This window comes from Rhincodon typus, chromosome 5 (genome assembly GCF_021869965.1).
Source record: "Rhincodon typus isolate 14 chromosome 5, sRhiTyp1.1, whole genome shotgun sequence".
In the NCBI taxonomy this organism is placed as follows: Eukaryota; Metazoa; Chordata; class Chondrichthyes; order Orectolobiformes; family Rhincodontidae; genus Rhincodon; species Rhincodon typus.
In genome coordinates, this window is record NC_063336.1 from 46389324 (window position 1) to 46405167 (window position 15844).

The 15844-nt window shown below is 39.5% G+C and overlaps 1 protein-coding gene across 1 annotated transcript in view; it reads right to left on the bottom strand.

Moving 5' to 3' along the window:
* Positions 1 to 5426: 5426 nt before the first annotated feature.
* Positions 5427 to 15844, bottom strand: part of LOC109935549 (four and a half LIM domains protein 2-like) — a 19380-nt gene continuing 8962 nt past the window's right edge. The window contains exons 2-6 of the mRNA XM_048597006.1: positions 13168 to 13342; positions 12635 to 12809; positions 10674 to 10843; positions 8232 to 8418; positions 5427 to 5620 (exon numbers count right to left, since the gene is read on the bottom strand). Of these exons, the coding sequence (XP_048452963.1) occupies positions 5469 to 5620; positions 8232 to 8418; positions 10674 to 10843; positions 12635 to 12809; positions 13168 to 13323 (840 nt within the window). The 5' untranslated portion in view covers positions 13324 to 13342 and the 3' untranslated portion in view covers positions 5427 to 5468. The remainder of the gene's footprint in view (positions 5621 to 8231; positions 8419 to 10673; positions 10844 to 12634; positions 12810 to 13167; positions 13343 to 15844) is intronic.

A 15844-nucleotide genomic window follows, 5' to 3' on the forward strand; every position in this document is an offset into this window, starting at 1 on the left:
TCTGATGAAGGGTCTAGGCCCGAAACGTCAGCCTTTCTGCTCCTATGATGCTGCATGGCCTGCTGTGTTCATCCAGCCCTGCACTTTGTTGTCTCGGATTCTCCAGCATCTGCAGTTCCTACTACCCCTATTCAATCTGCATGACAACTTTCACTCAAAAATAACTTTTGCACCTTAGAAAATGTTCCTAATTTGCATGCAACTGATGATGTTTACACTAGTTTAAAAAGCACGTTTGAGCATATCAGCACAAAAGTTTGTCACTGTAAAGCATGATTCTCTACTTTATACCCATCTCTACCTATTCAGTCTGTCTTAATTTAGTTTCTTCAAAGGATACTGTGAATTAAGACTGTAAAATATTCTACAGTTTAATACATATCTTTAATGCATAATATTCCTCTCTAAAATGCAAACATTATTAAGTGTGAATTCATCAATTTCAAAGAAAACTTTGGAGTGGTCAAATGTTAAATAAAGAAGTTATTTTTTAAAAGCAATATATTTCAGTCCACAGAACTTAATTAAGCACGATTTAAAATGAAATAACAAACACTCCCATGTATTCCCAACAGCATCAAGCAGTAACAGGAAAATGTGTGTGTGGTATTACACAAATTATGTCTCAACATTTTTTCACATGTCTGGAAGAGTCAAAAGCAGTAAGCACTGCATTACAAAGGGCTTTCATGAAGACACAGTCTGCACTTTTTAGTGTATGGCAATTATTTGGATCAAAGACATTCAAGGCGTGATGTTTAGGATCTAAGCTGCTAACATTTGCCAAAAAGAAAGGAAGATAAAAGGAAATCATACATTTATATGAATTTCTAGCACAAAGGGACTCATTAAATCTCAAGATTTTTGTGAACAGATGTCTCTGATGCTGACAGCAGTTGAGTGGTTAGACTGGCAACTGCAATACAATCTTTCTGCAGTACCTATGCACGCATACCTGCCTTCATTTTAATGGCATAGGTTTTGGATTTGAGAAAGGTAGTCATCAAAGTGCTGAGTAGGACAAACCAGAGTGAACAATTCAAAAACAGGGTACCATATGCACTGGTGGGCCAACAGCAGCAGCATAATTCATCACAATTTGTCACCTCACGCTCCTGCCTCAATTGCCATTCAACTTGAAGATCCCTAATTCAATAGGAAATGTGAAAGCGTATGTCAGGAGTAACATTAGGTTCATCTTAGAATAAGGTACCAGTCCTCTCAAACTTGTCCTTCATCTCCACAAAAACATCAGCCAAGTGATAGAAGGAGTCATCAGTAGTGCCGCCGGATGATACCTACTCAGCAATAATTATTTACTGAAATTCATTTTGATTTTTGGCCAGAACCTGTTGTGTTGTAATTAGAGTTCAAAATAGTCTTGATGCAGACATGATGGAATGGCAGAAAAGAGGAAGGGTAACTTGTCTTGAAATTAAGCAGCACTGTGGCCCATGGTGAGTGGGCTGTTGTGGGTTGGATGGGGTGTGAAGGGATGGATTTAAAGGAAACATCAGTGGGCAAAATCAAACTAATTACAGGAAGGTGGTTGTGAACTGTCAGAGGCCAGCGCAGCCCAATGCTTTGCTGAAGTTTAACGCAGCAGTGTTTTCAATCTTTTTAGTTGCTTCAATATTCTTATTTACATCACAAATCAGGAGTGAGGCTGTGTCTGTCAATGATGTAGTCTTTACTGCCACCATGGCCCCTTACATAATGAAATAGCTACTGTTATGCTTCATGAGGACTTTGGACAAATGTGCTCAGAACGGCAGGAAATACTCAACTATCTCTTCTGACCTTCAATGATACCACCACTAACAACTCCAATATCATCCTGGTGATCACCAAAGGCCCAATCATGCAGGAATATGGACAAGAATAAGCACACCAGAGGATGGGTACTCTATAGCAACTTTCCACTCTGTAGAAATTCACGCTCTCTCTCCTAAAAAAAAAAACTATAGATACTGGATCAATTGAATGTTTTAAAACTGAGCCTGATTAAATTTTGTTATGTAATGGCATTAGGAATATTGATAATGCTTGAAATCATGAAATTCCCTACTAAACACCTGATGGGAAGATCTCACCACATGGACCACAGTTTTCAAGGAAATGGTCACCATTTCTTATGGTCAATTGGAATTGGCAATAAATGCAGACTTGTCAAGTGTCACTCACATTACTTGAACAAGTAGAAGATAAATGCACTTGAGTTACTTCACCTACAACTAAAACTTGATGTTTAAGGTTTTAAAGTAGATTTGTAGCTCGGGTTGATTTTTTTTCACGTAAGTTGTATTATCAGCATGTATACCTAGACTCTGTGAAGAAATTGGTATTGCAAAAGGTTTGCTTACTATTTATATTCCATTACTTTTGCAAACTATTGATTACTCATTCCAGAAATAATTATTTCATATTTCAGCCCAATTTGTTATAAAGTGTCATGGACACGAGCTTTGTACCATTGGTATTAAACCCTCATCTGATGTCAAAATAATATATGGAACAAAAGTTGTGAATCCCTTATGACTAAAGGGTGGACGCAGTCTGTACGGCAGTACTTCCAGGACTGTATATTCTGACATGTGGTGCCTAAACTGATCACAGATTTCCAAAATCAGATATTGTGAGAGTTTTAACTTCTTGGTGTTAAAGCTGGTGTGGAATTGTTTGCTTTGTGTTCTGTGAACTGCTAAAGCCTTATTAGGCAAGTAAATGTTAATATTTCACACTGACTAGAGGTGCCGCTGTACTTAATGCATGTTTAGCATGATTGTATAAACTCAACATCGAAAAAATATGGCATCTAAAAACTTTATGTGCTGTTTGAAGTTTGCATATGAGAATGGGACTGGGGTCTGCTTCAGAAATAGAGAAAGTAACTCGAAGCTAAAACTATACACATCTCAAATGAAAATCTCATTCTATATGTAGGCCAGAATTACACAGCATTCTGTTTTAAATATGAAGACAACTGAAATGCATCTTCATACAATAGATCTTAATTTAAAGAAATTGCTAGCAAAGTCTTGTAGCAAATTAATGCTATTTTCCAATTCATCCATTTGCTGTAGAACAGTTATAATGCAACTGGTATCTTTCATCACTAGTAATGATACTGTCCATTCTTTTAGAGACATTGCTGGTTAATATAACATTTTTCACACAAAATAGATAAAATTTTGTTCTTGTGAAACCTGTTTGCCCATTGTGTTTAGTAAACAGGACGTCTTTCCTTGCTCACATTATTACCTTTTATCTGATTTTTTTTAACAATGTAGGAATGCTTTTATGAGAAGGCTGCCATTGAAAGCAAAAGAAAATAAAACATATTCTGTAGGGATGATACCTTAAGGTACTCTGAAAAAGAACTTACGCTGCAGACAAAAATTACTTACGTCAGAAACTTCAATGGCCAGATTCTGTAATATTAGTGATGAAACTGCAAGCTTTCATCGTTCTGGCTGCACTGAAACTCACAACCATTTCTAGAGTCCATACGGATTAATGTTGCTGTCGGTGATTCTGTGGGCTATATATTACAAGGCGCAGCAGACCCCATCCATTCTGGTTAAAAGGTGGGTGAGCAGCCCTTGCCCCCCCTTTTCTACAGTGGATACAGAGCATTTTAATGCTGAAAGCAATTAGATTGGTGCACAATCAGCTTTGTAGTCCCATCACTGCCAGCAAGAGCACAGAAAACTGCTGGGATCACAGCCCGCCTCACCACACAGAGCAGCCCAGGATGTGGGAGGGTTAGAGAGGCTCACATAGCCACAGTGCCAAGTTCAAGAGACAATGGGGAAGGGCTGTGGATGGGGCCGATTGACCCTCGTGGGTGATACCTCCAATGGGCCCTAGGGACCCGCAGAGGACAGCTACCCTTTTGTCAGACATCAGCCAATGCTGTTACAGCAACTGTGTTTCCAGCATGCATTGGTCCCCGAACTGTCATGGGTAAAATACTCGTAGCAGCTGGATAAATTCCTTTAGTCGTCATGGCTCAGCTGCTTTAAGGCACTCAATGATCCAAGGGTGGATGGGCCTCCTAACACCTTGCTCACACAGATCAGAGGCAGCCTCTTACGCAACGGGAAAGCTACTCATTGGATTTTACATGTCTCGACGTCTTTATAATACCGTCAGGGAGCAGAAATCATAACACCATTGTTTTCCAGGAGTGGGGCTGTTGATACAATTATAGACTGCAAACCATGGGAAACCAATTGAACAGACAAAACCCCTACTGTTATATTTAGCCTTGATTTCAAAATTCTTGGAAAAGTTGCACCCTATTCAATGTGATATACCTCTGTGTTGTTTTTAGAGGGGATTTAAACTTTATAATTACTGTTAAATAGCCTCACTGGCCCTAAGAAACTTATTTTTAAATTTATGGTATGTCAAATTATGAAGAAAATTCCAAGTTAAAAAAAACTTTTTAAAGTTTATCCTTACATTAGTTTTAATCCGAATCCAGGAATAACTTGTTTCGTTATCCATAATAGTTAAATCAATAGTAGAGGATATTAAGCAAAGATAGAAAGTGCTGGAAAGTCTCGGCAGGTCTGATAGAGAGACAAACAGGGTTAAAGTTTCAAGCCCAGTGCTGAAGAGAATCCATACTGAACATAAAAAATTAACTTTGTTTTTCTCTCCATAGATTCTGCTAGACCCCCTGAGTTTCTCCAGTCTTTTCTGTTTGGGCTTCAGACTTTCAGCATCTGCAATATTTACATATATATATATATGTATATTAATGAAGGATGTTAAGTGCTTTGAACATTCTGGTTTGAAGATATGAACACTTCAGTGGGATCAGCTGCTTACATGTTTGCTGGCATCAATACTACTGCATACCATATACCATATACACAGTAAATGATGCTGGGAAATGAGAATGGGGAAAACTGCACCACAGAGGTGACTACATCAATCATAGAATCCCTACAGCATGGAAACAGGCCTTTCAGCCCAACAAGTCCACACCAACCCACACAGCATCCCACCCAGACCCATCCCCCTATAACCCACCTAATCTACACGTCCCTGAACACTACGGGCAATTTGGCATGGCCAATCCACCTAGCCTGCACATCTTTGGACTGTGGGAGGAAACCGGAGCACCCGGAGGAAACCCACGCAGACACAGGGAGAATGTGCAAACTCCACACAGACAGTCGCCTGAGGGTGGAATTGAACCCAGGTTCCTGGTGCTGTGAGGCAGCAGTGCTAACCACTGAGCCACGGTGCGATGCAGGTAGATTTCTTTCAGGTCAGTGATGAGTGCAGTTGCTTGGCTGCTGTCTATAAAACCTTAGCCATTGTGTCTAGCTGCTTGGCAAGCGCTATTGACTACGCTTATTTCTATGCTGAAAGCTGCAGATATATTTTTGATCAACAGAAATGTGCTACCATTTATTTCAAAATCCAGGTTTGATTAGATTTGATTTCACAGTTTAAGCATCACGGCCGCATTCAGGGCAGAGGACATCATCTCGTTTTGTGAGGAATCCTCGACCGACCAAAGAGATGGCACATTTTTTACAGTTGAAGCAGTCGTTGTGCCACTGGCGATCTTCAAAGGAGATATACTTTGAACCTCCGAGACCTGAATAAATTACAAAGTATGAGTTGAAGTTTCATACTGACATTTTTATAAAATTGCAATCTTGCTTTTAATTTTATTTGACTATGTGTTTATTTTCCACGTGTTCTCTCTTCTTTGTAGTCTTGTTATAGCTGGGAAGGTATGATCATTATAGCTGTAGATTGGTTTGAGCTTTGCTCTGGTTTGCATTAAAGAAAATCAATAAGCTACTGTCAGAATTGAGCTCCTTTTTGTTTCTGCCTTTCCTGCCTTTTGAGGTCAAATATTGCATTTATTTAAGTATTATTGTTATAGAGAGAACTTGAATATCAGTCACATTCTGGCATGGACACTGAAAACATTCATTGGTGAGCTCAGTGCTTTATCAATGGTGACTAAACTAGCTTTAAAACTAGGCACTCTTAATTAAAAATGAACCTCTTTTATTCCGAATGTTGTGTAAATTTATTTTTGCTGGTAGCCTTGACTCAGTGATAGTACTCGCACCTCTGAAAAGAAATATCATGAGTCCAAGCTCCAGCTCAGACTGGAGTGCAATATAAATTGACACTTAGGTGCAATGTGAAGTGATACTGGAGCGCAATATAAAGTGAGTGCTACACTAGCAAAGGCACCGTCTTTCAGATGTAACATTAAACCAAGACTCCAGCTACCTCTTGGTTTGCTATAAAATAATTCCATGGCAGTATCTGAGCCAAAGCTCACTTAATGTTCTGGTCAATTTTTTTTTGATCGAATTGATAACACTGATTATTTAATCTCATTAAGATTATCAGACTTTGGCATCAACAAATTAGCTGCAGTAACAATGATTACATTTCCTTTCTTAGTTATTGGTTGTGAAGTATTTTAAGATGATCTGAGGACATACAAACCCTCGATATTTCTATCAGCATATGTCTCACATGACGGCTTTTTATAATTTTGCTTAGTTTGGAAATCATTCAGCGGGCTGGTGACATAAAATAATTTTATTGAAAACTCATAAAGAGTTGAAGCCTTCTGAAAACAAGTAATTACCCATAATGCTGAAATGGCCACCATGCATGTGCAGGTACAGCCCAAGTTGTCAGCTGGCCATGCTGGGACAGGCTACGGGTAGATTCTGCACCAATAACTTCACCACTTGCCATGCACAGTGCTGTCATTGTCAGGGGCAGGGGAGGCTGGAGGCTTGGGAGCCTGGGGCCCTTGCAGGAACAGGGACAAAGGCCTGCACTGAGAGTGGGATCTGGCAGAGAGCTTGTACTGGGGGAAGGTGTATGGGGAGGCCTGTACTGGGAGTGAGAACACGGGAGACTTGCTTGGGAGCAGGAGTGGGGGAGTGAAGCCTTCTCTGGGCATGGGAACATGGGGATGCACACAGTAAGAGGGGGTATGGGGAGAGGCCTGCACCATGTACAGATGTGGGACAGCCTACCTCCTTATTTTGCCAGGGAATGACAGGAAGCCGGGGGGGAAAACTGGGTGGCTACAGGGGAGTGAAAGAAAGGTTGATGCTGATAGGATGGACAAGAAGAGGGATGCTGCAAAGAAATGAGATCAGCTTCGAAATAAAATGAACATTTTTATTTTGTCATACATGGGAATTTAATTTTGCATCTTATTGCCCCACGTTTGGAAGGCAGCTGCTTCCTGTTGCTTGAGAATGATCTTCGATGTCTTTCAGTTTTTGTGTCACCAACAGGTGACGTTCATAGAATCATGTGCTTTTTGAAAAATGTATTTGGCAGAATGAAGTGATGGATATTTGTGATTTGAGTCATTGGCAAAAGGTGCCATCTTTCAGATGTAACACTAAGGCCCCAGATCCTTCTGGGTTGCTGTAAAATAGTTCTATGGCAGTATTTGAGGCAGAGCTCTCTCAGTGTTCTCGTCAATATTTTCATGTGGGTACCAGGAGAAAGCCTTCAAATTACATAGAAACGAATGTGCTATCTTTAAGCTGTACTGAACTGTTGGTCATAGCTTACATTCCAGTTAAGTATGCAGAATAATGTTTATACATACATCTGCTTGGATACAGAGGAACCTGAACACACAAGCTATCATTTTACCAGGCCAGCTGGTGATAGCTGCATGGAAGGAATGCTGGCAATACACAATTAGAATGTATCAGTGATGTGCCCAATGCCTTCCCACTGCTGTGCCGTTCTGCCAACAGAGGGAAAGCTGACAGATGGATCAGCTGCTGGGAGCTCAATTGAGTCACTTAAGTGACCAACTCACAGCCATTTCTAGACTTTCCCTGGCATTTTTCCCACATTGAAAAGGCTTTCTGCCTTATTGGGAGAGCGTCTAGTGAAAGCAGGCGGCATATAGGCAGGCTCTGCTAGGGCATCCTTTTTGAGCACTCCATAGCCCATGGAGGAGCCCTTTGATGGCAATGGCTCTCCCCGCCATTAATGACACTACCTTCCCTGAGAAAACCACCTACACCTCCCAACCATCAGGGCTCACTGGAGCTTGCCTGCCTGGTCCCATTATGCCCAGACCCTCCTTACCTGTCTTCTCAGTTAAAAATCTTATTATTCACATGTACTGTTCACCTGCCTTAATCAGGATCTATTTTCATGCAGAAAATCAGATGTGTGATCAGACTTTGACTCACCAGCAATTGCTCTGCCACAAGCTGTGCACTTTTTAGCATAGAGGTTGCTGAAACAATCCAGACAATATGGGAAGTCATCCCTTGAGGTGAAACGCTGACCAGCTAGTTGCATTTTGCATCCAGTACACAGAAAACATTCCTTATGCCATGGCTGGTCATGATAACTTACTCCTCCAGTCGTTATTGCCTGTTAAGCAGGGTGTGACATGGATAAATACACAGAAATGCAAATAAAGTAGTCTTAGACAAACTAGATCTAGATGTTCATGGTGCAAATTGTTGAAAAGTGATCTACCCCCTTGAATGTTTACGTCAGACTGGAAAGTAGAAAACATACCCCAATTTTCAAAAAGGGTGGGAGGGAGGGAGGCAGTAAACAGGAAACTACAGGCCAGTTACCTTAACATCTGTCATCAAAAAGATTCTGAATCAATCATTAAGGAGATTATAACAGGGAACTTAAGAAAGCTCAAGGCAATTGTGAAGAGTCAGCATGGTCTCACGAAGGGGAGAAACCAACTTATTGGAATTCATGGAATTATGTTCTGTGCATAAAAAGGGAGTTCAACTGTCTCTAGATTCTCAGAAGGCCATGTGACAAAATGTAGCATAACATGTTATTGCACAAAGTAGCAGCTAATGGTAGAGAGAATAACATTGTAGCAATGATACGGTGGCTCAGCAGTTAGCACTGCTGCCCCACACTGGCAGGGACCCAGGTTCAAATCCAAATTCAGGCAGCTGTGGAGTTTGCACATTCTCCTCATGTCTGCATGGGTTTTCTCCAGGTGTTCCAGATTCCTCCCACAGTTCAAAGATGTGCAGTTTAGGTAGATTGGCCATGCTAAATTGCTCCATAGTGTCCAGTGATATGTGGGCTAGGTGAGTTAGCCATGGGAAATGCAGGGACAGGGTAGGGGGTGGATCTGGGTGGCATGCTCTTCAGAGGGTTGGTGTGGATTCAGCGGGCCAAATGGCCTGCATCCGCACTGTATAGATTCTATTTTTTTTTAAAAATTGGTTGACTGCAGAAAGCAGAACGTATGGATAAGTGAGTTGTTTTCTGATGGACAGGATGTGACAAATGGCATCTCACAGGGTCTCTGCTGGGTCCTCAACTTTTTATAATTTATATCAATGATTTAGATGAGGGGAGTAATGGCACAGTGACTAAATTTCAGATTACAGTGTCAGATTGTAAAGTACGGTGCAAAGATGATGTGACAAGGATGCAGACCAATATGGCTAGAGTAAGTGAGTGGACAAAAATCTGTCAAATGGAGTATACTGTAGGCTAGTGCAAAGTTGGTCACTTTGATTGGAAGAATACAAAAGCAGTGTCTTATTTACACAGAGAACAAGGTCAGAATTCTGAGGTGCTCAGGGATCTAAATGTTCTAATGCATGAATTACAAAAAGATAACCTGCAGGTACAGCATGTAATTAAGTAGGCAAATGGAATGCTACCTTTTACTATGCAAGGAATTGAATAAAGAAGTAAGGAAGCTATACTTCAGTTATTCAGGGCATTGGTGAGACGATATCTTGAATTCTGTGAGCTGTTTTGGTTTCATTATTGAAGAAATGCATTAGAGGTGGTTCAGAGGAGCTTTACTAGATGGATAGAAAAACAGAAAGTGCTGGAGAGAATCGACATGTCTGACAGCATCTGTGGAGAGTGAAACAGAGTTAATGTTCAAATTCAATTATCTTCTTTGAAACTGAAGGGGCTGGAAAATGATGGGTTGTTATGATGTTTAAGTGGTCGGGTTGTGGAGGTAGGAGCAGGCGGAACAGGTGGTGAGGGTGCCCAGAGCAAAAGACAAAGGGAGTGGTAATGGTAGTAAAGGAGTGATGTAGATGCTATCATACTAACCTCTCCATCCTAGGCCAACTGCGGTTTTCCAGCAAAGCTAGAGGAACAGTACTTCGTGTTCCACTTACACAGCTTTACAGCCTTCACAGCTCAACATTGAGTTCAACAACGCTACAGCATGAACACTGTTCCCACTTTAATTACACTTCCTCTACCTGCTGAGTTTCTCCAGCATTTTCTGTGTTTGCTGCAAGTTTTCAATGCTCTCTACAAAAGTCGTTTCTCATGGCAACTTGGGACCTATGTAGAGCAGTTGTTACCTGCATCATACACAGAAATGTGAATGATCAGATATATTGTCGCAACCACAGACATATATGTAAGCTAGAGAAGCTGCACCTTTACTGTAGGCGACTAATCGGGAAGAGGTGATTTCACCATTGGTGCAACGTACAGAACCACTGGCAGTCTCAGAAGTTCACATCTGTTCCCTAGCAACAGGAATAAATTTGTAGTTTGATTCCAGGAGTAAACATTACCTCAATGCAGTCTCAATGTTATTTGTACACAATCTGGATGCTTTTACAATTAGAAGAAAAGTTACATAACCATATTAAAACATATACCTTTTTGCAGGATGAACAGTGCTGAGCAAACTGCTTCTCATAGCATGGGACACAGTAGGCATCATTCTCCTTGGGTATAAATGATTTGGTTCCTATTGGCTGGCGGCAACGTTTGCAAGTGAAGCAGGTTTCATGCCAACTGTTTCCTCTGTATTCCATTTTACGAGATCCTGTCATTGCAAAAATGGTTACTTTTATCAGGGAACAAATTGTACATCGACTGTTTAATTTAAACACATTTTACTCTATATAACTATATAGTTAAGGAATGCACATGCCCAGTATGTAACTGATATATTTTCAAATTGGCTCGAACATATTAAGGGCAAATGTTGGGGTTCACCTCCTACAATTAGTCGTGCATTTCATTCCACAAATTATTAACTTATATTCATCTTGATTTAAGTGAGTTGGAAACGTGAATGCGTAGCTTTCAATATTGAAGAGAATTGACTAAGGGTACCATAGAGTTTAACACACTCTTGGGCCCAAATTTTTGTCTCCCGATGGAGGCAGGCATGTCATTGGAAATCCTGAATTCTCAAAGGTTTTTTACTGTAAACATGAATTTCCTCTCCCTTCCCAAACCTGCTGTTTTTGACCTGACCTTTTTTCAGGTTGGCAACACCTTGGGTTGCGGCCCTGCATTCACATCTCCCGAAGTTCGAGGCTCGAGCAGAGCAGGGACAGCCAGCAGACTGGAGGCTCGAGCAGAGCAGGGACAGCCAGCAGATTGGAGGCTCGAGCAGAGCAGGGACAGCCAGCAGACTGGAGGCTCGAGCAGAGGGGGGACAGCCAGCAGACTGGAGGCTCGAGCAGAGGGGGGACAGCCAGCAGACTGGAGGCTCGAGCAGAGGGGGGACCGTTGTTGGACTGGGGACTGGTGCTGGTGGTCAGTGGCTTATGAGCCCAGTCAGACCACGTGTGGAAGCCCCCTGTGCTGATCTACTGCAAGCCCTTTATAGAAAGACTGTAATGTTTATCTTTTTAAAGTTTTACTTCTTATTTTTCTAATTTATACTATGAATAACTGTAAGGTAAAGTAACCTTTTCCCATTTTTATCCTTTATTTCTCTATTTTGAATCTAAGATTCGTACCTAGGCACTTTGTATCTAAGCTGGTATCATGTGGGTGATATTGTAAACTTTTCACTGTACTCTTGTACTCCTGTACATAAGTAGATGTGACAATAAAGGAAATTCTATTTTATTGTGATTTTAACTAGCCCTGTTGGACTATAATCTGGTGTCATGTGACTTCTGGTTTTGTCCCATCCTAATCCAACACCACATCTCCACATCAGGTCTTCTGATTTAGTATGGATATTGTTGTGATACCTACACAGAGCCAACCTCAAAATTGTTTTGGGATACACAAGAGGTTAACTTCAACGGAAATGAAAATTGGGCAATTACTATAATGGCTAGCTGACGTCAATGTAAGTTCTAAAGAAATTGGAAATTTTCCTCACATAAAATAGTTCTTGATCTTGACCTCTTATTATGCCTTACTGTGAATCCACAGTGATAGTACTTCAGCTTTGCCCCCTTGAGGCAGATGTCAAGGATACTTGGCCAAAATATATTTGGAGTAGAGAGTTTTTCCATGGGGTGAGTGGAAGTAGTACTCCCATACTAAGAGCACTCCAGAGAAACTTCTGAGGCTCAATATTCCAGAATTCAGATTAGTCATCAATGTCTTAATTAGCCAGATAAAATAAATCAAAAAACACAGATGCTAGAAATCTGAAAAACAAAAACAGAAATTGCATGAGAAACTCAACAGGTCTGGCAGCATCTGTGGAAAGAGAAACAGAGTTAATATTTCAAGTCCAGTGACCCCTTGTCAGTTGGACTCGAAACATTAACTCTGCTTTCTATCCACAAATGCTGCCAGAGCTTCTGGGTTTCTCCAGCAATTTCTGCTTTTTGTCTTAATTAGTCACTTCATTGACTCTTACCAGGCATGATGGTCTTTTTGCAGGTGAAGCATTTTGAGGAGTATTCATTAGAATAGCATTCAGTACACAGCAGATTTTCATCCTTGGCAGCAAAAGGTTTTTCAACCAGAGAACGGCTACATTTAGCACAGTTGAAACATTTTTCATGCCAGTGAAGATCCTTATAGGATAAATCCTAGGGGGAAATGTTGAGGCAAGATAAATGCGTGTATATATAATACAGAAAATATGTACTACAATTACAATGTAGTACAATTACATTTCTCCTCCTCTGAATGGTGAATTACAACAAGTGCACACAGTTGAAGTTATATGTGTCTAGTTTTTTATCACAATAAGGGAGTAACCTCTAAAATATGGCCCTCAAATACATCTTTAACAGATTCATAATTTGTACAATTATGGTAATTTGACAGTTGGACATTAGTTTGGTTCTAAATTAACATTAATTGTGATGACTTTAATTCATTATGTTTATAGTTTTCAAATACATTTAAAATGCAAATGTTTAGTTAACGTAAGAGCGTATTTACCTTACAGTCACTGCCGATTGGTGCCTTACACTCTTCACACATGTTAGAGTACAGATTATCATAACATTTAACACAGTACTGGTTGCTTTCCCGCAAGATATACTTCTTGCCAAGGAGGGATTCCTTGCAATAGTGACAGTCAAAGCGTTCCCCCATTATTTTTAACGAATATTTCCTAGAGGTGATACATAAGGTGATACATAATGAAAGTTGGAAAGTGTCAAGCGAAACAAGTAGTGCACCTTTTGCCACTGAGGTAAAATTATATACATTCTTGAAACCAAATAGAATTTCAGAAACTGATTCTGCAAAATTGAGTATAATGAAATTTCTAAGGCCAGTTTCTCTAAAGCAATTGATTGCAGAATAACTATGCTTCAGGTTTCCTGATATCTTATCAAGAGAGTTTCTTAATTTAAGATCATAGTATTATTAATATGAAAGCAATCCAAGATTTACACATTTTGTTATCAAACATATATAAAATGAGTCTTGATCTTCTGATTGCACTGTGACTCCACTTACACTGTGATAGTATTCCTGTTCCCTTCCCTCAATGCAGATACCCAGTTGTGTCAGAAATGGCAAGGATGCTTAGTCAAAATATGATTGGATTAGTGTTCGGCGTGCTCGCATGGTTGGAGTGGAAGTGTTACTCACTTTCTAAAATCTTTCCAGAGAAACTGCTGGGCTCAATATTCTAGAATTGAAATTACTGAACCATCTCCAAATTGGATTGAGATAAACTAATCAAGGCCCCTTCTCTGTCTACTGAATGTGAATATTAAAATTAACATGTAATTTAGAATTCTGTTGACTTAATCCAATTCATATATTTTTAAACAGGAGGATATGTGTGTACAAAGAGCAAGAAGTAAAAGTTGAATAAATGAAAGTGATGAGGAACTATACTTATAAGTTAAGATACTGGGCAACTTCCACCAGACCAGAGAAGGGTAAAAGAAGATTTCATGGATTTTGCAGTTCAGAAAAGTTTTGATGTGAATATGGAAAGACTACTTTTTGATAGTTAGGGAGTTAGTAATGAGGTGCATCATTTGAGAATTATTATTGAAAATGAGAAGGCAGAAACAAATAACATTCAATAACAAAGTAATATTGGAGTTTCTGTTTGTTTTGAATGGTTTAATTAAAGATGGCAGAATAGTATTTCTTATTTATAAGTATTTTGCAATTACAAAACACCTGTCTATTCCCATAACTGTTGCATTTCCCACTGTATGACTGTTTTCTTATTCTAGTAATCTACCATCCTCTCACTGCCTCCCAGGTTGTCCCTTGCTCCATAATACCAAGACATTAGTTACATCAACTGCCTCCAACTACCCACTTTCACTGTTCATAAGTCAGTCCTGGTAGACTCTTCCATTTTATTCAAATGTTTTCATATTTGCATATACATTTAGATTCTGTTTAAAATAGTTTATATACTTATATATTTTGTATGCAATTGATTCTATTTGCCTGTGTACTATATTACTTTATCTTCAATCTGTATACTACTTAATATATTGTAATGTTTTGTTTATATATTTCATAATTTTGTCACTGTTGTTGAAAGAAAAGGAGTTAAAATGTTGGGATGACAGTCCAAAGTGGAAGAAATTTTGAATTGACTGCCAGTATATGTATTGTTCCCTATTTGGTTCTGGTTCAGTCAATAGGACTATTATAAGGCTGACCGTATTACAGCAGCTCCTAAGACACTACACTTTTATCTGCCATCCAAGATTAATTTCTAGCTTTTGTATTTCTAATTTTGCATTATTATAAATATCTGGACTATATACTGCTTTGATCTTCTTTTCTCCAAAGTTAAACCACATTTTCTCAATTCAACATAATTTAATACACTCGTTTATTCAATTATCTTTATTCCTTTCTGATTTGTCTCTGCTGATTTAAGGATCAAAAACTACAAACAATATTGCAAAAAGTGACATTACTCTGAAAGTGGTTGATGCAAAGTTTATCCCACAACTCGTTTGTGCGTTACTGTCATGACGATGAGGTATCTTGTCAACACTTTCGGTCAGATCCATGCCAATTGTGAGAAGTATAATGGGAACATACCTTCCATGTTATGCTAAAGATAAAATGTAATTCTAGTAGTCATCTGGCATGTCTAGTGGGGATTCTCAGTACATAAATATTTTCAACAAGTTAGCTGTGATCTTATCATATACCAAGAGAGTAAATTCCAGAGACTGTATGAAATGTTCAGCACTGCTAATTTGGCTTTTTGCCAGTGTTTCCACTATACAGAGTTATGTGCATCTATTTTCAGGTGATTGTGCATTCTGGACTTTTTTTGGAAGTGCTGCTGGTTGGTTAGTGCTGAAGACTGGGTGCAATCTTAAAGCTTCACAGCTATTGGGAAAGAATACAAATTCCCCAAGATGTTGCACCAGAAGAACTGATGGTTACAGCCTTTAATCTCAAGTTAACTGTATCCAATTTATTTTTTTGTTGATGAGATTATTATGGTTTTGAAAATCTCCACAAAAGACAACATTTAAACAGAATTAGAGATAGCAGGAACTGCAGATGCTGGAGAATCTGAGATAACAAGTTGTAGAGCTGGATGAACACAGCAGGCCAAGCAGCATCAGAGGAGCAGGAAGGCTGACGTTTCGGGCCTAGACCCTTCTTCTAT